The sequence below is a fragment of the Serinus canaria genome, chromosome 21 (assembly GCF_022539315.1).
Source record: "Serinus canaria isolate serCan28SL12 chromosome 21, serCan2020, whole genome shotgun sequence".
NCBI lineage: Eukaryota > Metazoa > Chordata > Aves > Passeriformes > Fringillidae > Serinus > Serinus canaria.
This window is the reverse complement of record NC_066334.1, coordinates 2540134-2563486: the sequence shown is the minus strand read 5'-3', so window position 1 is coordinate 2563486 and position 23353 is coordinate 2540134. Positions and strand designations below refer to the sequence as shown.

General features: G+C 49.2%; 1 protein-coding gene across 3 annotated transcripts in view; it reads right to left on the bottom strand.

The window, feature by feature from the left end:
• The window catches only part of CCDC30 (coiled-coil domain containing 30), a 45650-nt gene that overhangs the window by 20598 nt on the left and 1699 nt on the right, over positions 1 to 23353 (bottom strand). The window contains exons 2-9 of one of the 3 annotated variants that reach the window (XM_050982576.1): positions 22977 to 23214; positions 21040 to 21160; positions 11842 to 12017; positions 7913 to 8066; positions 3781 to 3896; positions 1793 to 1885; positions 1023 to 1129; positions 79 to 262 (exon numbers count right to left, since the gene is read on the bottom strand). In XM_050982576.1, coding sequence (XP_050838533.1) covers positions 79 to 262; positions 1023 to 1129; positions 1793 to 1885; positions 3781 to 3896; positions 7913 to 8066; positions 11842 to 11991 — 804 coding nt within the window. In that variant the 5' untranslated portion in view covers positions 11992 to 12017; positions 21040 to 21160; positions 22977 to 23214. Of the gene's footprint in view, positions 1 to 78; positions 263 to 1022; positions 1130 to 1792; positions 1886 to 3780; positions 3897 to 7912; positions 8067 to 11282; positions 11357 to 11841; positions 12018 to 21039; positions 21161 to 22976; positions 23215 to 23353 lie in introns of those variants that run through there. The other 2 variants (XM_050982575.1, XM_050982577.1) reach the window with 2 other exon arrangements.

Below are 23353 nucleotides of genomic sequence, written 5' to 3'. Positions count from 1 at the left end.
TTCTGTTTTTCCAATCAAGACAGAAAATTAGATGGAATGAAAGAAACCCAAACCTTGTCTCTCCTCTTCCTTACTCACTTTCTGGTGCAGTCCCTCCACCTTGCTCTCCAGCTGCTGCTTCTCTTGCTTGCTTTGGATCTGTGTCTCTCCCAGGATTGATTCCAGCTTCTCACTGGAACCCTCTTGTTCCTGCTCCAGTTTTTGCAGCTTGTGGAGGAGCTGGGAATTCCTGCCCTCCACACTCTCCATGGCTTCCCGGCACCTGCACAGCAAAACCCAGCATCACCAAGGCTGCAACTGCATCCCAGCTGCTCCACTGAGGAAAAGCCAAGGTTCTTCTCACACTCTCCTGCTGATTTGCAGCCTCCCACCCAGCATGGCCTTATTTGGATGGGAATTAGGGGTGATAAAGGGATGATGAAGGTGTGGGATGAAACAGGTCAGGCACGAGGCTGCCAACAGCAGAGAGACCACAGCAAATTCAGCTGCTTGAGGTGGAACCTGAAGGGAAAAGGGTCAGAGGGCTTTTTGAAGAGGATCAGCTCCCCTTTCCTCCCTGAACCTGCCAGATGAGGTGCAGCACCTCCTGAGCAGGTACTGGGAGAACAAAGCTTTGAATTTCCTTAGAAATCCCTGGTTCCATATTTCTGGTTGAAAGGCAGGTGTTCTGGTGCACTCCTGGAGAGCAACCAAATCCAAAGAAAACTTCCCAGCACTAAAACAGGTTTAAAAACAAGGTTTTTAAACAACAAGATTTTTAAACAACAGGGGGTTTTTTGTCTGTGGAGAGCCCCAGAAGCCCAACTTTTCTTTTTTTTTTAGGAAAGCAACAAACTGGACTGGAAGAAGTGACTCCTCAGAACTGCATTTCCTCCAAATTTTCCCATTTGGGAGCAGAAGAACAAAGTCCTAAAAGTATTTAAAACAATTCAATAATCAAATAATCCTGCAAGAGACAGCACCAGAGACAGCACCAGGAACCAGTGGAAGTCCAAGGGGTGAAGGATTTCTTCACTTCTCACCTTTTGTGCAGGGTTTCCACACCCTGATCTCCATGTTCCTGATGTGGGGCAGCTCTGCTGGCACCAGGGTCTCCATCAGCTCCTGCTTCTTCCTGTGTGCCCTGTGCCTGAGAGAAAATCAACATTAGCACAGAACTAGGACTGAGATCCTGGAATCCCAGGATGGATTGGGTTGGAGGGACCTTAAAGCTCATCCAGTTCCATGGGCAGGGACACCTTCCTCTATCCCAGGCTGCTCCAAGCCCCATCCAGCCTGGCCTTGGACACTTCCAGGGATCCAGGGGCAGCCACAGCTTCTCTGGGCACCCTGTGCCAGGGCCTCCCCACCCCCAGAGCCAGGAATTCCTTCCCCATTCCCCATCTGACCCTGCCCTCTGGCAGTGGAAGCCATTCCCTGTGTCCTGTCCCTCCATCCCTTGTCCCCAGTCCCTCTCCAGCTCTCCTGGAGCCCCTTCAGGCCCTTCAAGGGGCTCTGAGCTCTCCCTGCAGCCTTCTCCAGGTGAAACCCCCAGCTTTCCCAGTTTGGCTCCAGAGCAGAGGGGCTCCATCCCTCAGAGCACCTCCCTGGCCTCCCCACCCAGCTCCAAGAGCTCCACATCGTTCCCGTGCGAGCACAGAGTGACCCCAAAGCCCAGAAATAAAACACACCAGCCACACCAGCTCCACCTCCTGGCCCTAGGAGCCCCCAGGACACCCAGGTTCCTACAGACAGCTAGGTCTGGGAGGCAGAGGGGACACCATGTTTTTCTGGAATGACAAAGAGGGGACACCTGCAGTGAGGCCACTCCAAGTCCCTCTGCCGCTGGCGGCTCCGGCCTCTCGCTCCGCTGGTACTCACAGATCTCCTCCTTGAGCTGCTCCACCTGCAACACACAGCACTGCTCTCAGCTCTGCTGGACACTCCACTCTCATTTGTGACATTCATGTGTTACTGTTCCCTGTCCTGAGGGACTGGCTGGGATCCTGTGCATGCTCCAGCTGCTGAGGGGCCTCAGACAAGGAGCAGTGAAAGTGGGAATGCTGCTGCTCCAATCCATTCAAGGATGAATCTCCTGAATTTATTTCACTTCCTGACCTGCCAGATTCCAACTGCTATTTCTGAGGACACTTTCCAGTGTCTTCCACCCATGGGATCAATGGAATTCCATTACCAGCAGCAGCTCTTCACCCCACAGCCACAGCTCATCCCAGGTCCCCTGCCCAGCCTGTTCCCCCTCACCCTTTGTAACCCACAGGCAAGGAAACACCTTGCAGGACACCAAGCTGCTGTAGCTGGCAATAAAGCACATTTTCTACTTCTGTAAATTAAAAACTGGGGGGTTCCCAACTCCTGTGCCAACAGTTAAACCCCAATCCTAAGGAATAAAGGGAATTTCCTTTCAGCTTAACACGTGGTTGGAACTGATCTCAATCTGGCTACACTTGGCCTCTTCAGTGATCAAAATATATTACATGGACCTGTATGGTTTTTGTCTATATAGACATATATATATATATATATATATATATATATATATATATATATATATATACATATATATACATATATATATATATATATATATATATAAATGTTTTATTTCTACTTTTTTATAAGCATGCACTCATAAAACATACACTACATACACTTGTGTATCCAGAATGACTGAAAGGAGCAATGTCCTACAACAAGGAAAACATTATTTGGAATAAAAAAATAAGTAAACAGAGGGATTTGAATCAAGTTATAGTTTTTTGCAGCTCCAGAAAGAGACTGTGCTGTAAATACAAGGGTTCAGGTGACAGACATGGAAAAACCAGCAACTTCTTTAAATGCAAGGAACAAAACTATAAAAAAATCTGTGCTATAAAAAATTCTGAACACCTCAAATGGGAACAAACTCCATTCAAGATATTATCTGATAAATGTTATTTGAAAAGTATCTTCTCAGAGATACTTGTATTAATTTAGCAATACTCATGGACACGAGAGAAATGCAGGACAGCCAAGAGCTCTCAGTGCTGGGATGGCAGAGGCAGGCTCTCAAAGGCTGATATCAGGAAATCAGGAGATAAGAACAGCAGCAGATTTTGTGCCCAATTATACATTTTATTAGGAAGCAGACTCTTCTATCCCTTCCCTGTTGGCAACCTCATTAAGGAATTATCTGGTTGATAGTTCCTTAATTGCTCCTTAATTCTAGGTGGCATTTAGAGAATCCTGGCTGTGTAACACCGAGCATTTAGCTAATAGAAATGTAATAGTAGTGTAAGTCATTCCATTAAGAGAACCCACAGAAAACAAACAAACCAATCAATGTGGCTGAGTTAAAAACCAAAGGGGCTGAGAGGAATCAAAAATGAGCATAAATTTCACATGGATTTCTGACTGGTGGGGGTTTTAGGCTGAACTTAGGTAAACTGAACTCTTTAATCCAGTCCAGGCACATGTGTTCCTTACTGCATTTACCCACCTGAGTGGGGTAAACACTGATCAGCAGGGAGCTGATCCCTCTCCATGGGCACAGGAAAATATGGCCCAAAGTCTTAAAGTTGGAGTCCCTCAGACTCCTCCTGCACTGAAGGAAGTTCCCAGAGCTGCATTCTGCCTAATTCCCAAATTTTACTGCTCCACGAGCCCTGCCACAGCCAAACTGCAGCTCTGGAAAGACTGGGCACAGAACAGCGAGGGGAAAGGGGAAGGCAGGGCAAGTCTGGGAGCAGGGATGACTTTCAGGAGCCAGCCCAGGACTGTTGGCTTGGCTTGGTGGATCCTCACCAGCTCCAGGAAGGCTTTCCTCTCCAGGTCGAGCGTCTGGACGCGCGCCCGCAGTGCCAGGATCTCCTTGTCCAGCCGGCTGTTGTGCTCCATGGCCCTCTGGAGCTCAGCCCTGTCTGGAGACAGCAGCACCAGGAAATGAGCTGGGCACTGGCTTGGCCCTGCCAGGCCCTGCCTGGCCCACACTCCAAGCATGGATTCCAGGCTGATCCCACACGTGGCAAAGGTGGGAGGCAGCATGGACATGTCCCACATCCACTGGGAACACATCTTATATCCCCTGAAAACACATCCTGCATCCACTGGGAATACATGGGAACACATCTTACATCCACATGGGAACACATGCCACATCCACTGGGAATACATCCCATATCCACTGGGAGCACATCCTATATCCACATGGGAACACATCCCACATCCATGTGGGAACACACCCCCCATCCATGTGAGAACACATCCATCCCACACCCATGTGGGAACACATCCATCCCACATCCATGTGGGAACACATCCCCCATCCATGTGGGAACACATCCATCCCACACCCATGTGGGAACACATCCATCCCACATCCATGTGGGAACACATCCCACATCCATGTGGGAACACACCCCACACCCATGTGGGAACACATCCATCCCACATCCATGTGGGAACACATCCATCCCACATCCATGTGGGAACACATCCATCCCACATCCATGTGGGAACACACTCCCCATCCATGTGGGAACACATCCCACACCCATGTGGGAACACATCCCCATCCCACATCCATGTGGGAACACATCCATCCCACACCCATGTGGGAACACATCCATCCCACATCCATGTGGGAACACATCCATCCCACATCCATGTGGGAACACATCCATCCCACATCCATGCCCTCTCCCTCCCACAGCAAAGGTTGATGTCCCTGCAGATCCAGGTTCAACAGCAGTCTCTCCATCATCATTCCAGGGATTCAGTTTAACTCTGGATCACAGAGGTAAACCTCATTTAAATCACTCATCAATGTGGGTTTCACTTTCTCTTTAGAGAACCTCAACATTTTCACCATAAAATCCATCCCTGCCACAAGCAGGAACACAATCCCAGCCAATGTATCCCTGCTGTCTGCACATTAAAATTTAATGGAATGGCTACAAGTTTTTCTATGGATCAATGGATCAATGAACAAATTAATCCCAACATCAATTAATGCATATTCCCAATACTTCCAGGGCAGAAATAGAAAGAGGAGTTTGCATTAGGAACACATGTTGAGGACACACTGGTGTTCCCCTGCCTTGGGGAGACAATTTTCCTTAGGGAAAAGGGAAGAAATATCATTCCCTTTTCAGCTGAACACTGAGCACAGGAAATTTAAGTTTAAATTTGACTTCAATTCAGGCAAAAAAAAAAAATCTACTTTTTTGGTTCCACCTTGGAAAAAGGAACAAATTCCTTATTCAAACAAGGATTTTCAGTTGTGTCACTTCAAATAAAAAGCAAAGAACATCTCCACAGAATGACAGAATGGGTTGGGTTGGAAGGGGACCTTGAAGATTATCTCATTCCAACCCCCATATTCCACCAGAACGGAAATTTTACTCAAAAGCCTGTTGACCTCTACACAAATTTATTATAAAATTATAATAAAATGATGATTAAAAGGTTGATAAAAAAATTCCAGCTCTTTTCCTCTTGCAAAAATCCTGACTACCCCCCATTTTCCCATTCCTTCTCCTGTTTTTCCCCCTCAGGATCAGCCTTCAGGGCTGATTCCACAAGGACAACACTGTTTGGATGTGGCAGCCAAGTTCTGCTTTGGAAAAACCCCTCAACATTCCTTATGCACTTTGTTAAACACCATTTAAAGCCTTTCCTCACCAAAATCCCACTAACTGGGCTCAAACTGGTCAGGAATTCTTCCCTCCAATGCACACACAAGGTAACACTGAACCAAAAAAATGCTGTTTAAGGGGGGTTTTACTAAAGATGAGTGACCCCAGTCAGGTTTTTAGTATCAAATTAATTAATTCCCAGAGCAGTTGGCTCAGAGCTCAGGAGGAGAAGCTGTGCAGGGATACAGAACCAGGGAAGCCACTGGGAGGCTGTCACCCTCGTTCTGCACACACACAGACAAACCCCAGAGACAAAATAAGCATTAAACCCCTACTCACATTTTGTGAAGCCTTGTGCTCCTCTAGCACCTCATCAAGCACAGATTTCCCTGCAGAGCAGGCTGCAATCCGTGGCTGGAGCCTGCCCCTGCTCCAGAGTCAGCACTGGAGCTGCCACATCACTGATCCCATCCCTGGGGAATGTCATCGATCCCAGCCAGCACAGGCATGGGAGGGCTGGGAATGGTGGGACTGGAGCTGGAGAGAGGCTGCTGGGGCTGGAAATGAGCTCCTGGGGCTGGAGAGGAGCTGATGGGGCTGGAGTAGAGTTGGCAGGGCTGGAAATGAGGTGCTGGGGCTGGAGAGGAGCCCATGGGGGTGGAGAGGGGCTGATGGGGCTGGAAATGAACTGCTAGGGCTGGAGAAGAGCTGATGGGGCTGGAGAGGAACTGATGGTGCTTAAGAGGAGCTGATGGGGCTGGAGAAGAGTTGGCAGGGCTGGAAATGAACTGCTAGGGCTGGAGAGGAGCTGATGGGGCTGGAGAGGAGCTGATGGGGCTGGAGAGGAGCTGATGGGGCTGGAGAGGAGCTGATGGGGCTGGAGAGGAGCTGATGGGGCTGGAGAGGAACTCTGAGGTCCTTGTGCTGTGTGTGAGCACCAAGGGGAGCCCCAGGACCTGCAGTTCTGCTCTAAACCTGCCCCAGATAGTGCCAGTCTCCTCGAGGCAGTTGGTCCCTGCAAAGGCACATGGGGCTGGGAGGAGTCACCTCATCCAATGAAATTCTGCAGCTCAGATTTGGGGACAATGCAAGGAATCCCCAAAAAAAGCATCCAGACACCTGTGTGTCATTAAGGACATTTTCCATGGACATTTCACTCCAAGAGCAGCTTTACCACATCTCCCTCCAGAAAACTGTTTATTTCTACAGTCAGAATTTATTTTAAAAATCCTACTAATAAATAGCTCTTCAGGGCTGGTCAACAGTTATTTCAAAAAGGAGGTAAAGGGAATATTCAGCAAGGACAATGGACCCAGTCCCTTCCCCACTGCTGCACTTGCTAAGGATGCTTTGGAGGAAACATCCCAAACTGTTCCTGGAGAACCCTGGGATAAGAGGTCAGCTCTGCTCACTGACCCTGTGCCCATGGTAATTCAGCTACTCCGCTTCCAGGCCAAGGCATCATTCCCTCTCCATCCCCTCCCAGGGCAGAAAGCTCTCCCAGGAGAGGAGATGGGAAATTCCCAGGGATAGGAAATTCCTCCAGACTGTGTGGCTGCATCACAGATCAGAGAAGCCCAGTCTCAGAATTAACGGATTTGTGGCTGTTAACTATGGTGGTGTTGGGTCCCCAGGACAAGGTGAGAGATAAGAATCTGACTCCATGTTCTTAGAAGGCTGATTGATATGATATGATATTATATGATATTTACATTACTTATATTATAATTACATTATATTATATTATATTATATTATATTATATTATATTATAGTATATTATATTATATTATATTATATTATATTATATTATATTATATTATATTATATTATATTATATTATATTATATTATATTATATTATATTATGTTACGTTATGTTACGTTATGTTATATCTATACTAAAGAAAGAGAAAGGATACATCAGAAGGCTCAACAAGAATGAATAATAAAAACCCATGACTGACTCAGAGAGCCCAACACAGCTGGACAGGGATTTGCCATTAATTAAAAACAATTCACATGCTGGATAAGCAATGTCCAAATCACATTCCAAAGCAGCCAAACAGGGAGAAGCTGAAGCTTCTCATCTTCCCAGGAGAAGAAATCCTGGCGAAGGGATTTTTCAGAAAATATGATGGTGACTGTTAAGGACTGCATTCCCACCTCCTCAGGAGCAGGCTGACTCCTGGCACTGATTTTCCCACATTCCAAGCAGACAGGACAGAGGACAGAGGACAGACTGCCCCCACCCCCCCAGGGCCAAGAGCAGGCCAGGAGTGGCCACCAGAGCAGCACTTACCTGCTCCACTCTGCTCTTTGCTTTGTGCCTCCAGCCCTTCTGCCACCCCCTGGATCTCCTCCTGGGACACCACCAGCCTCTGTGGGGCCTCATCCAGATCTCCCACATCTCCTGCAGGCAATGCTTGCTCCCCCTCCAGCTCCTCCCTGCAGAACTGAAGCACAAGGGTTAATGTGCCAATGGAAATGAGGAACCCTGGGCTGATGTGACAAGGCAGAGCTGTTTGTCACCCCCTCCACTCTGGTCCCTTTGGAAAATGTGTATTTCCTCATCTGCAGTGCCAGTCCTGGGACAAACCAAAGGCTGGAGGTGCCCACCGGGCAGCCCTGCCATGAAATGTGAGGTGTTGCCCTCATGAAGGGATTATTTCCCACCCAGGCTGGGCACAGGGTGAGGATGGGGCTGTGACACTGTTTGGGCTCTGGGTTTTTTACTCTAAACCCAGTAAAAACCCTCCCAATCTGCTCAAGGACAAACCTGAAATGAGGGAGAGCAGAAGTGTGATGAGGAACAGCTGAGGGGGCTGGGGGGCTCAGCCTGGAGAAAAGGAGGCTCAGGGGGGACCTTGTGGCTCTGCACAACTCCTGACAGGAGGGGACAGCCAGCTGGAGGTCAGGTTCTGCTCCCAGGGAACAAGGACAGGACAAGAGGGAATGGGGTCAAGCCATGCCAGGGGAAGTTTAGATTGGATATTAGGGAGAATTTCTTCATGGAAAGGGTGGTCAGACATTGGAATGGGCTGCCCAGGGCAGTGGTGGAGACACCATCCCTTGGAAGTGTTCTAAAACCCTGTGGATGTGGCACTTGGGGACATGGGTTAGTGGTGGCCCTAGCAGGGCTGGGAGAGTGGCTGAACTCAGTGATCTTGGAGGGCAGTGACAATCACCTTGGTGATTCCATGACATCTCAACTGTGAGCCAGCAGAAAAATGTGTATTTCCTTCTTTCTGTCTCCCCAGGAAGCTGTGTGCATTCCTGCTGCTGTGGGAATCCAGCTCCCAATGCCTGACAGGTGTGAGCAGAGCCAGCCCTGCACACAGAGGGGTTCCTGAACAACAGCACCACCAGCACAGGGCCATCTGTCCCTGGGCACTGCCATGTGTCCCTTGGCACTTCCATGGGTCCCTCAGTACTGCCATGTGTCCCTTGGCACTTCCACAAGTCCCTTGGCACTGCCATGGGTCCCTGGGCACTGCCATGTGTCCCTCAGGATCATGATGGGGATTTTCAGCCCCAACATATCTTGACTTAGAATGGCCAGGGTTCCCATGCCTTATACTTGACAGGAATGTTTCCACCAGAGTTATTCCAAACCCTTGTGAAAATCCCTGTTTTCCCAGCTCCTCCTGGCAGCTCTGTGGGTTCAGTATGTTTTAAAGACCTCTGATTTCCTGGGCCTGCCCACGAGAGCTGGAGGGCCCAGTTTTGCCCCCAGTGCTGTCACTGAGTGGGACTGGCTCACTCTGTCAGAGTAACACTGGGAAACCACAACCATGGGGTTATAGAAAGGCTTGGAATGGAAGGGACCTTAAATCCCATCCTGTCCCACCATGGGCAGGGACACCTCCCCTGTCCCAGGGTGCTCCAATCCCTGTCCCACCTGGCCTTGGGCACTGCCAGGGATCCAGGGGCAGCCCCAGCTGCTCTGGGCACCCTGTGCCAGGGCCTGCCCACCCTCCAGCCAAGAATTCCTCCCCCATGCCCCCTTGTCCTGGCACTCCATATCCTTGTCCAAAGTCCCTCTCCAGCTCTCCTGGAGCCCCTTCAAGCACTGGAAGGGGCTTTAAGGTCTCTCCAGAGCCTTCTCCAGGTGGACACCTCCAGCTCTCCTAGCCTGGCTCCCAAGGGGCTCAGAGCATCTCCATGGCTTTGCTCCAACAGCTCCTTCCTGTGCTGGGGATGCTGGAGCAGCAGTGCTGGGAGAGCCTTTCCAGAGAGGAGCAGTCATGGTGCTGTTTGGCCTTCTGGGTGCAAACACACACTCCTGGCCTGCCTCCACCTTCCAATCCACAAGAACTCCCAAATCCATCCTGCAGGGCTGCTCTCCATGAATGCCCCCCCAGCCTGTGCTCATTCCCAGACTGCCCCAAGCCAGGCACAGGGACTTGAACTCCAGGAGCTTCCCTGGACCACTGCTCCATGTCCCTCTTTTTATGGAGTTACACATCCCTGCTCCACTGCATCTGCACTGAGGGGGTCCCAAGGCTCAGCACCTTGGGTGCCATTGAGATTTGGCACTTCAGAGGGTGGGTGAGCCAGCACATGCCATGAACCCAGAAGGCACTTCCATATAGGTATCAGAAGGTATTTCCATATGGATTTCAGAAGGCATTTCCATATGGATTTCAGAAGGCATTTCCATATGGATTTCAGAAGGCATTTCCATATGGATTTCAGAAGGCATTTCCATATGGATTTCAGAAGGCATTTCCATATGGATTTCAGAAGGCATTTCCATATGGATTTCTCAGAGCTGACCACACAGAGAGGCAGGTTTGTGTCCTGCCTTTCTGCTTTCCTGGGGATGCAATAAAACAATCAATTCTGCTTGAGCAGTCTGGTTAAAAGCTGAATTCATCCCTGCACCAGACAGGAACGTGTCCAGCCCTTGATTCCCAGAGTGGAACAGGCCAGCTGGGAACAAGCAAGGCCACACATTCCAGTAAACAGAGCAAGAGGAGCAATTAACACCTTAACCTGTAACACTAATGGTTCTGCAAAACAAGTGGGATGCTCCCGGGAACAATGGAGTGTTTGTTTATTCAACAGTTTCTGCTCCGGAGGCACAGACAGGAATGACATCACTGGGGACAGAAATCAGCCCTGTCAGGGAGACTGTCACTTTTCCGGGAAAACTCCAATGTGTCCTTCACCTGATTAAACAGAAAGGAACAAGAGAAGGGGCCCTGACCCCTATCTGAGGTCTTGCTCCCTCCTTACAGCTTGGGACCTCAGGGACAAACAGCAGCTCCTGGAATCCCAGAGCATTCCTGGACTCCAGATCCACAGAGACATGGCATAAGTCAGGAGTAGGTGGAAAGTGATGGCCTTGGAACCATAGAGTCAGAATATCCTGAGCTGGAAGGGACCCACAAGGATCATCCAGTCCAACCCCTGGCCCTGCACAGCCACCCCAACAATCCCAGCCTGTCCAAACCCTCTGGAGCTCTGGCAGCCTCGGGGCTGGGACCATTCCCTGGGGAGCCTGGGCAGTGCCCAGCACCCTCTGGGGGAAGAACCTGATATCCAACCTAAACCCCCTGGCACAGGTCCAGCTGCTGCCTCAGATCCTCACAAAGAGCAGAGATCCCCAGTGAGATCTGCCCTCAGCCTCCCCTGCTCCAGCTGAACCCAGAGAAAGGCATTCTTACCCAGTGAAGATCCTTACACCAAACACATCACAAACTCCTCCACACAGGATCACAAATAACCCATTTCACTGTCCCTGTGCAGATGTGGGAATAAATCAAGTGCAAAGGGTGAGAATTAAGGAAGGCACTGACTTAGAATCCTGGAATCCCAGACTGGTTTGGGGCTGGAAGTGATCTTAAAGCTCATCCCATTCCACACCCTACCACGGGCAGGGACACCTTCCTCTATCCCAAGCTGCTCCAAGCCCAACCTGGCCTCAGGCTTGAGAAGGGGCAGCCACAGCTTCTCTGGGCACCCTGTGCCAGGGCCTCACCACCCTCACAGCCAGGAATTCCTTCCCAATATCCCATCTAGACATATTCTGCCAGTTTGAAACCATTCCCCCTCATCCTGGCATTCCAGACTCTCACAAATACTCTCACTCCATCTTTCTTGTAATCCTTTCAAGTATTTCAGACCCAAGACCCCAAAGGAGAAACCATTTCCATTACAGAAATATCCCAAAACTATTCCTTTCCCACACCTGGCAGGCAGCCAGAGCCAGGGAGTAGGAGGTACCTGGAGCCCATCAATCCTGCTGTGGGATCCCAGCTGCTGGGCTGCCACTTCCAGCCTTCCCAGCAGCGCCGCCCGCTCCACCAGGAGATACGCGACCTGTTCACTGGCAGCACTGCAGGAGATCTGGGACAACCCTTCCTGCTCCAGCATCTCCTCCACCTCCTTCAGCTGGCTTTCTGCAAGGCAAGGCAAGACAAGGCTTGTGTAAGGCTGTGTCCCAAGTTTCCCTCATCCACCTCACGATTGTCATGAAAAGGACAGAGATTGGGGACCACTGGAGAAAAAGGACCCTGTCTGAAATTCTGGTCTTGTTGGAATCAGCTGCTTGCCAAGGCCCTGAGGCCTGAGCACATTGCTAAGCTATTGTTCAGGTGTGTTTGCTGTATGCTACACTGAGGCCAGTGAAAGGAAAAGAGGGGCACTCTGCCCTTTTTGCAACAATAGCCCTGGAATTTCCCCACCTCTTGGCTTGGCTGAACTTCTCCTGAGGTTTTTGGTGGTCCCCACAGAAGACCCCCTCACCTGTTTTACAACCACTGTGACAGACAGACTGAGATGGAAGAAGCCTCTCCATCAAGGACTGAGACATGAAACCCCTTTTAAAAGGCCCCCCCTCCTCCTCTCAAGGACTGGGACTGAAACCCCCAACCCAGGGGAGGTGTGTGGGGCAGGCAAAGCAAGATGGATGTTGCAGGTGCAAGCAGTGGACCAAGAAGACAATGTTATCTGCTGAGAACATGGACTGTGTGCACCCTTCTTCTAATACCAATTTTCCCCAGAAAATACAATAGACTGCTTTTGATTCGGTTCCAAGATTTACCCCTTCCCCCATCAAAAAAGAGTTTAATAAGAGTTCAGATGAACTGCATCCCTGAGATCTCCCTGGACGTGACCTGCTGAACTCCATCAGCTGGACACGGAAGGACTTCGCCATTCCATGTCTGGTAGCTATTTCCCTTCCTTGCTCTTCCTCCCTCTTCTTCCCTACTCTTCCCTTTTCCCCCAATTCCTCCCCAACACATTCTGCTGTGGCCATTCAGTAAAGGTGCATTGGTTTTGATTATCACAACCCCCTGTGCTGTGCTGGTTTTTGCACTCTGAGATCAATTCAAGAACCATCACAAACCCATTCCTAAGGACAGCTCGTGACAGCTTGGTGTCAGCAGAGGAGAAACAAAGGGCAGGGTTTCCTGGAGATCTGTCCCAGTCCCTCTAAACATTTCTCACTGCAACAGCTCCATTTCTCCTGGAGCCCAACAGCTCCTCAAGTCTCTCCTGCTTCCCACTTCCCTCACTGCCTCCCATTCCCTGCTACCCATTATCCCAGCCCTATTCCCTCTCTCCAAGGTTTCTCTTCACTTACCCTTCCCTGCCTGCCAAGGCTGTGACAGGACCTGCTCCCCCCAGGCAGAGCTCTCCCAGGCTGGTTTATCCTCAGCCCCTTCAACCCCAAACACAGCTTGGTAAAACCAAACACCAGATTAAACAGATACTGAGAGAACCAGAGAATCATTAAGATTGAAAAGACTTCCAAGATCATCTGTTCCAACCCTCAGATCATCAAGTCCAACCTTGGAGAGAAACAAACAGATGGACATGGGGTCACAGATGTTTTCTTTGGCAGGAGACACACAAAATACCAGATGACTCCTAGAGAGCATCACTATTTTCCCAATGAATGTCTAGGAAGAAGGCAGATCTGAACCCCTTTAAGAATTAAACTGCCAGTGCTTCAATGTTTATCCAAAAATTATAGCCAGGAAGACTTTGTACTGGGAAAAACTTCCAGACTCAAGAGTCCCTAAGGCAGAAAGGTGTCAACAAGACTTGCAGGAGTCAGTTCATAGCTGGGCACTGTTGTGTTTGTGCAACCAGCAGTTGTTTAAAAGACCCCCTGGTTGGAGTGGTTGGGATTTACCTGCCAGGAGAAAATGAGGAACCTTTGGTGTCTGGCATGATGAGGGCAGCAACTCCAGCATTGGATCCAGCAGCTTGTGGAGCTGGGGGAGGGCTTTTCAAACACTCTCTGTGTAATTCATATTAAAACCAACACCAACAGACCAAACCTCTAGCCCAAAGCAGATTATAAAGGCTTCCAAGTGCTGTAAGATGGGAAGTGCAGGGAGCTGTAGAGAGGTAGGAGGGATATTCAGACAGATAACATTTTTGATAGCTGTCATTCTATGAGATGGGTTCCACAGCAAGGGTTTCCAAGCTGAAGAGAAGGCTGGAACAGTGAAAATAGTGGGGAAAAATACCAAGCCAAAATTTAAAAAAAACCCTGCCATAGAGGTAAGCCCTCAGAAAAATTACAAGATTAATTACAAGAAAAAAAAATCCTATTCAGTTAAGTTCTCCTAGAAGGGATTTTTAAAGTTGGAAAAGACCTCTGAGATCAAGTCCAAGGTTAAAATGTTTTCTGAGCCGTCCAACAGAAATTAACACAAACAGTAACATTCTCAAATCCTTTCAAATCACCCTTTCCCTGCTCAGGGAGCTAGAGTTGGAGAGCAGAGGTTCAGCAGAGCAAATATTCCTCAGACACAGGACATGGAGAGCCTTGGCCAAGCCTGTCCCTCACTCTCCTGGGTGGATGCCATGGGACAGAGAGAGAGAAATGACCACGTTTCTCACAGCAGCTTGTGAGAATTTTCAGGGAGTTGTAAGGATGTGATAACTTGTTAAGTATAAACAATCTGCAGGTGGTGATTTCCTGCTTCATCTTTCTGTTCTTCTCAAGAACAGGGTGTGAGGAAAGTGCTTTTGTTAATGAGCCAATCAAACAGAATGTATGGTATCACTCTATAAAAACTGTGTGGCTCTCTTGAATAAAACCTTCTTTGCTCTTCCTACAGTCCTGCCTCTCACCTGTTCCTGTGTCACTATAAAAACTGTGTGGTTCTCTTGAATAAAACCTTCTTTGCTCTTCCTACAGTCCTGCCCCTCACCTGTTCCTGTGTCATTATAAAAACTGTGTGGTTCTCTTGAATAAAACCTTCTTTGCTCTTTCTACAATCCTGTCTCTCACCTGTTCCTGTGTCATTATAAAAACTGTGTGGTTCTCTTGAATAAAACCTTCTTTACTCTTTCTACAATCCTGCCTCCTGCCTTTTTCCTGGCCATTCTCAGCACCCAGTGACACCAGGCAGTGATTTGGCACAGGCCCAGCACCAGCACATCCCGAGGCTCCGATCGATCCCATGTTTCCACTCCGTGCTTGCAGCCAGCTCCATCCAGCCCTGGATGGAAAACACCCTGAGGTTCCCCAGGCTCTTCCCCAGGGAGACAGAGCACAGGCTGCTCAATGCAGGGTCAAACAGGGCTCCCCAGCAGCTTCCTGCTGCAGCAGAGCAAACCAGGCAGTTTGCAGGATCAGAACTGCTCCCTGTGCCTCGGGAAGAGCCCATGGATGACACTAAACTGAAGCCCTGTAGGAGCAGTGGGGGCAGGACGGTGGGGATGGATGGAGAGCAGAGATCTCTCAAGCCAGGGCTTGGAACCTGCAGTTTATTACAAAGGGCCTGGGTGCAGAGCCCTGCTGGGAGCTGCCAGCTGCAGCTCAGAGCAGGCCCAAAAAGAGAGAGAGAGGTAAGGAGAGTGGGAAAGAGAGAGAAGGCAAGAGCCGGGTAAAAAGGATGAGAGAGAGTGAGAGAGAGAAGAATAAAAGCAAGAGGGTAAGAGAGTGAGGTTCCCGTTACAATACCATAAATCTTCTTCTGTCTAATTCTCACTAGCCAATCTAGTACAAGATACAAACCTTACAGCATTTACATACAGCCTATAGGAATCATTACATTACCACCCTGTGTTACATTTTTAACCCTAAAAACTCCTCTTTGGGCCCTTCTGCCAAGCCAGCAGGGTCTGCTCTGACCCTTGGAGCTGTCTGCAAGCAGAGGGTGTTTTTCCATCCAAAGGGGATTACCTTCAGCTGGCCATGCCATTGTTTTCCAGTTGTTCAGTAACTGAGGGATCTCAAAGCTGCTTTCATTTCAATATCACTTATAGTTCCCATATTCCCAAAATCTTTTGCCAGGCAATCATATTTATAAGGCTTTCCTGATTCATCTTCCCCAACTAACCCCAAGCTGCCTGGCAGCCTCCTCCCATGGTTTTGCCACATGCCAGCTAAAATGAACAGAAAGTGCTCTGGTTTATGCCCAGATTGGGACTCCCTGTACCCTGAACCACCTTCACCTGCCAGTGGCTGCTATAGTAACTTTTGAGCCAGGCCTAATGAGCAATCAGGGGCCTCTAACACACCCAAGATAGCTCAGCTACCTTTGGAGGTATAAAAATTAACAAGATGGCTTCTGTTGCAGTATTGGAAACAAAAAGGTTTAATGAAAAGCAAAATAACAAACAGAGAAAACTGAGCTAAGTGCCAGACATGCTCCTAGTAAAACACCTTACAAAAGCAGTTGGGTTTTTTGTTCATTCCTTTTTCTAGTTAATTGCTTAAACAAAACTTTTTAACTTCTGTCCAATTAGCTATCCTTAAGTTTAAAGTGAAGTCCCCTAAGCCTATGAAGTAGTTTTTTTCACCTAATTGAAAAAAAAAAAAATTCTAAGCTTCTTTCCTTTTTAAGGAGACAAAAAATAGTTTTGTCACTCCGTCAACAAGACACACTCCTCTAAGTGCCCCCCTTGTCCTCAGCCTGCAATGCCGGATGGAGTAGCATCATTTTAGATCCCAGACATATTCCAGAGGCTGGAAAGGAAAAAGGATTTGTGAGGATGAGGGGGTCTGCCCACACAGCACAGGTAACATATGAGTAAACCCCACTGATCCTTGCAAACCCCTTCCCTCCCCCATCCAGTGTTTGGGAAAAGCCAACCCCTGCCCCAGCACTGTCACACAACAGCTCCCCTGGCATTTCCCACCTCTGTCCACGCTTTTTTGGAAGCAAATTTTATATTAATATTTGTATTTTCCTACCCCAGGAATACTCAGAGAAACAGCAGCCACCTCACCCCACACAGCCCTACATCCTCCAGCCCTGCTGGGTGTGTTTAACCAGCCCAGCTGTTACAACAAACAAGCTCAGACCATGACTGTGTCTTCTTTTTATTCCACTTTTTAAATGCACCCAGGCAGCTCCCCCAGCACTGTGTTTCAGTGCACTGCAGTTGTTTTTCAGGAAGGCTTTTGGGAGCACCATCGACCTGCCCTCCAACAACACCCGGCGCGTTCAGCGAGAGCATCAGAAACAGATCAGGAGCTGCCTGCAGGGAAGGAAAAATGTCACTCTGGGCAGAGGTATCAGATGAGGTGACAGCTCAGCTCAGCTCAGTTCGATGGCCCAGCACCAACCAGCCTTGGCTGCTCCCTGTAGGAACCTGTGAGCCCGGGATGGGCAGGAGGCAAATGTGGGAGTGAATATTTCCTTTTTATCTTCAGAAACTGCTCAGTGTCAGTCAGCAGCACCAGCTGTCCTCAGGGGCTAAAGCAGGGCTGGAGAGAGACTTTGGCCAATGGCCTGGAGCACCAGGAAAAGGGGGAATGGCTTCCCATGACATAGAGTAGGGTTAGATGGGATATGGGAAGAATTTTTTGGCTGTGAGGGTGGTGAGGCCCTGGCACAGTGTGTCCAGAGCAGCTGGGGCTGCCCCTGGATCTCTGGCAGTGCCCAAGGCCAGGTTGGATGGGGCTTGGAGCAGCCTGGGACAGTGGGAGGTGTCCCTGCCCATGGTAGGGTGTGGAATGAGATGAGCTAAAGATCCCTTCCAACCCAACCCATTCCATAATTCCATGATTTTATGAAACAGCTTTTAGCAGATCAAGTTGCTCTAAGTGATCCCAGACCATGCAGAGTTCCTGATTTGTTTGCCTGCTCTTGGAAGAGGGAGTGTGCTCAGACCTGAGAGCCCACTCAGGGGCCCTGGGCTCCCTTCCCCAGCTCTCAGCTCAGGTGTGTCAGCACAGATCCTGTCCTTCCCCCTGCATCACTCACAGCTCAGGCTCCTCCTTTGTATCACCAGCCTGAACCAGCCACTGGCCCCAGCTGCCCCTTCCCATTCTCCTTTCAGTGCTTCCCAAAGCTACCAAAAACCATCCTGTCCTCTTGCCTTGCCCACATTTTTAACAATCCCTGCAGACTGTCTGTCTGTCCACAAGCCCCTTCTCCAGCCCAAGCCACTGGATCACCCTGTGCCTGCTGAGACATTTGGGTGTCCTGCAAAAATAACAGGGGCAGCAAGACCTAGAGCACAAACCCCATGGGGAGCAGCTGAGGGAGCTGGGAAGGGGCTCAGCCTGGAGAAAAGGGGGATCAGGGGGACCTTGTGGCTCTGCACAGCTCCTGACAGGAGGGGACAGCTCGGGGGTTGGGCTGTGCTCCAGGGAACAGGGACAGGAGCAGAGGGAACGGCCTCAGGCTGGGCCAGGGGAAATTGAGGCTGGACACTCACTGCAAGGCTGGTCAGGCACTGGCACAGCTGCCCAGAGAAGCAGCAGAGTTACCATTCCTGGCATTGTTCAAGAAATGTGTGTGTTGGGAAGGATGAAAGTTTGACAAGGAAGTCTCACAGATAGATATGTGTGCTTGGCAGAAAGATTTTTAAATGTAGAATTGGAAAAAGGAATAGAGATGGAAGCAAGTTTTGAGATAGAAGAAAAGAATTGCTGAGCCAGTCTCACTGGATAACTAAGGAAGCAAAAGACATGCTAATTAGAAGAAGTTTTTATGACTTAGAACAAAAAATAAACTTACCTCAAACAAGATGTTTTTACCAAGCAGAAAAATAGCACAGGCAAACAAGTCAGCAAATGTTGCAAAAAGAAAAAAAGACTCAGAATTTTCTACTGCAAGAGAACTGAAAAACATCTTCTAGCTTAAACTGTAATGTACTGACTTTTAGTGATTAGAAAATAGTATCATGAATATATAATTATAATGTTATGATAAGCTATAGATAAAAGTTAAAGTATAAATTAGTTCTACTCTATTAAGATGCTCAGCAAAAAAAATATATATAATGCACTGTAACCAAAACCAAAAAGTCTCCAGGCCTGCCTGCAGCTGGAGCTGAGAGCTGTAGGCACAGCTCTGTCACCCACCACCCTGGGCTGCTGTAACATCTCAGATAAAACAAACTGCATTTGAAAAAACCACCTAGAATCCCACATCTCTCATTGAAGCCCTTACAGGTGTGGATGTGGCACTTGGGCTGGACCTGACAGTGCTGGGGAATGGCTGGAGCTGATGACCCTAAAGGGCTTTTCCAACCTAAACATCCCCATGGTTCCAAGATCTCTGATGAAAAGCAGAGGCCTGGGGGTCAGACACAGGGATGCAGCACAGAACTCTGCAGCAGGGACACATGAGAGAGCTGGAGCAGCCCAACAGAGACCTTTGGGATTGTGCAGCATCTCCAGCACAAGAACATCCAGCCACCCCACACTAGAGATGGCCAGGGGGATTTTGTTTATGAAGAGGCTGACCTAGAACCATGGAACCACAGAATATCCAGAGCTGGAAGAGACCCACAAGGATCATCCAATCCAATCCTGGCCCTGCACAGACAACAAAACAATCCCAGCCTGTCCAAACCCCTCTGGAGCTCTGGCAGTGCTAGGGCCAGGACCATTCCCTGGGGAGGCTGGGCAGTGCCCAGCACCCTCTGGGGAAGAGCCTTTCCTGACACCCAACCTAACCCTCCCCTGGCCCAGCTCCAGCCCTTCCCTCATGTCCTTTCCCGGGTCCCAGAGAGCAGAAATAAAATCCTGCTCCAGAGGAGCTGCAGCCTGGGATGAGCTCTGCCCTCTGCCCTCAGCCTCCTCTGCTCCAGCTGAACAAACCTGGATAAAAGCACCAGTCACTCAACCAAGTGCTCTACAAGGACCCCAAAACATCTCCCTGCAGGTGACAGCCCAGAGTGAGCAGGGCTTCCAGATTCTTAAATGATCCACACACATCCCAGGATAGCAGCCAATGCCAGCAGTGAGTCAACAGCAAGTCCTGAACCTCAAAATCTGAGTGACATCCCAAAAAAATCCCTCCAGAAACACTCTACAGCACCAAAGCCACACACACTGGACAGCAACCAGCAATCCCTCCTGGACACATGACAAGGACAGAGCCATGGACAGGGATCTCAGCCCCACCCCAGGGGTACTCACTGCTCAACAGCCTCAGGAGCTCCTGAGGAAGGGAGGAAGCCCAGAGGAGCAGAGCCAGCAGCAGGAAATGACCAGGTGCAGCTCTGGGGACATTCTGTCTCTCTCCTGACACCTCGTGGAAAGGGAGAACCAGGAACAGAGTTTTCTGCCACAGCCAGGCTCCCAAGGGCTCGCTATCCACTTCAGCCTTTGTAAGCAGCCTTTTCACCACAAGTGCCCACAGACATCACATTTTTAGGTAGATCCATCTTTGGAAAGTCACAACACCAGATGTGCTCCCTGAAAACCCAACTGATGCTCAGAATTTCCCCCAAACTCCTGTATTTGCTGCTCCAAAGCCTGAATCATGAAGAAACTCTTAAAGTTGTGCCATCACCCCAAATTTTATCTTAGGACCAGGACAATACAGAGAGTTAATGGTGCCATGGGCTATGAGCACCACTGAAAGTGCAACAGAAGACTGAAGAAAATCAAGAATTAAACCTAGCAGAAGTGACCCTAGAGTTTGAAAATAAATTATTTGAAGTTAAATAAGTGAAATAATTTGTTTAAACAAAATAACTGAAGCTCTGAGGGGCCCTGAGCAACTTGGTCTAATGAAAGGTCTCCCTGCCCATGGCTGGGGGTGAAACTGGATGAGCTTCAAGGTCTCTTCCAACCAAAGCCATCCTGGAATTCTGTGACAATGAACACCCAAGTTTTGAATCATCAGAACAAACAATTCCTGTCCCCCCCATTGTTTTAAAAAATGTGGGGTTTGTGTAAACCAAAGCCAAGAGCAAATTCACTGACCTGAGGGGAGCAACAGATAATTTAGAGCAGCATCAATTCTGGTCTTCAAACAGCCTCAGGACAAGAGAGCTACATGGAGAACCTGCCAAACTCCCTGAATAAAGGCAGTAAAAGCAGGCTCTAAATTAATTACCAATCTGTCTGAACAGCTCATTAACACTTTAGGAAACTTCTCAAGCAACCACTGAGACCTCCCTGAGAACTCCCCAAAAAATGCTGCTGGGCTCTCCAAGAAGCTTTCCAGAGCCAAACACCTGCCAGTGCATTCCCAGGGAAGGGATTACCCTGCTGCAGCTGTAGCTGGGCCAGCTCCAACCTGAGCTGCTCGTTCTCCTTCTCATACTCAGAGGCAATGGCATCCCTCTCTTCTGTCAGGGCACGGACGTGGCCCACGTAGCTTTCCACCTGGAACAAAGAAAACCCTGCTGTTCCCATGTCTGCTGGTGCTCCCAGTGAGCCAGCAGCACAAAATGCTCTCCACTGTGGCATTCACATCCTCTGGAAAAATCTCTTCGCCCAGGATTTTTCTCCTGGTGTGAAAAATGGGTATTTAATTATTGGATTTCCACAAATATTAAAATGAATATTATATGTGTTGTGTTAGAAAGTTGTGCTGTGTTAATTTTCTTAAGGAGTGTGTTAAATATAGTTTTAGGTTATAACATAATGTTAAAACAGAAACTGTGCTATGTAGGATACTTTTTAAAGAAAGGACTCACACCAGACAGCAGCCACAGGACACTGAAATCTCAGAGAAAGAGAATTTATTGCCCCATTCTCAGAAGAAATGAACTTCTTCCTGCCTCACTCAGCCCTGGAGACGCCGTCAGGATTCAGAGGCAGAAGCTGGCACTGCCCAGACAGAATCCTGTGTGTGAATGGAATTGATGCACCATGGATGAGGTGTGTGAATATGCAACAGGCTGTTGCTTTGAAGGGTTAATCCTCTGTTAACGTGGGGCCTTTTTTGGGCTTATTTTGCCCAGAAAGAGGTACCTGGATTGTCCATAAATTTTTGCTTCTATTGTCTCGTATCATCTTAATCCCATCTTATCCATCTTAATAATTGTCCAAATTATTATTACTCTAATTATATTATTATTTTCATAACAATTTCATTACTATTAAACTTTTAAAATTTTAAAAACAAGTGACTGGGGATTTTCACAACTGAGAAGCTGAAAAGGCACAGAGAAAAGGAAAACAATTCTTATCTCATTTGCTTCTCCTGTGCTGTGCTCATGTGGAATGTGTTTGGAGATTGTTCACCCACAGGTGATTGTTCCATTGCATTCTGCTGGGAGTTGTTTTCCTCACTGGCCAATCAGTGCCAAGCTCTGTTAGGACTCTGAAAAGAGTCACAAGTTTTCATTATTATCTTTTTAGCCTTCTGTAAGTATCCTTTCTGTATCCTTTAGTTAGTTAGTTTAGTATTCTTTAATATAATATAGTATCATAAAGTAATAAATGAGCATTCCGAGAACATGGAGTCAGATTTATCATTCCTCCCTGCCACGGGGGTCCCTGCAAATACAATACCCAATGCCATCATGTTTACAAGATAACCTCAAATATTTGCAGGACAGTATGTGCCCTGAAAATGCCTTTGGAACACCTGGGAATGGTAAAACCTTGACTGGGAGCTCAGGAGGTCATGCAGCTGTGGGGGTGCTGGGATGTGGGGAGCTCTGAGGGAGATGCTGGGCTCACCAGGTGCTTTTTGATGCCCAGGATGAGGAATGGGAATAGAAACCCCGAGTTCCTAAGGGCAGCAGTGTGATAATGACACACCTGAATGTGCTGCTGCACAGAGGGGGGATCGGGGGATACAGGTCTGGGTGGGTTAACCTGCGGGTACTCCAGAACCACTGAGGTTGGAAAAGGCTCCCAAGTGTCCAAGCTGGGACAAAACTCTATCTTAGTCACCAGACCAGAGAACTGAGTGCCACATTCAGTGGGTCTTTGGACACCTCCAGGGATGGGGACACCCTAGTCAGCCCCTACCAATGTCTGACAACTTTTTCAGTGAAGAAATTTCTCCTCACATCCAACCTGAATCTCCCTGGGCACAGCCTGAGGCTGTTCCCTCTGCTCCTGTCCCTGTTCCCTGGAGCACAGCCCGACCCTCCTGGCTGTCCCCTCCTGTCAGGAATTGTGCAAAGCCACAAGGCCCCCCTGAGCCTCCTTTTCTCCAGGCTGAGCCCCTTCCCAGCTCCCTCACCCCATCCTGGGGCTCCAGCCCGATGCCTCCCCTGCACAGGCCGCAGCCGGGCCCGCTCTCCGGCCCTTACGTCTCTCATGTCCTGGGCCCGCCGCCGCTCCAGCTCGCCCAGCCGGGTCTCCGCTCGCCGCAGAAGCCTCCAGGCCAGATCCAGCTGCTCCTCGGCCGGGGCGGCGGGGTCGGCGCCCTCGGCGCGCAGCCAGCGCCGGATGGTGTCCGCCGGTACCGGGGGCTCCGCCTGCGGGGCGGCCAGAGGAGCCGTGAGACACGGGGGGCCGCGGGTACCCCGATCCCCGCGGCCACCCTGAGGGTACCACCGACCCGACCCCCCGAAACCCAACACGCCGAGCCCCCCTGGGCGGTCCCGGGGGTGCAGC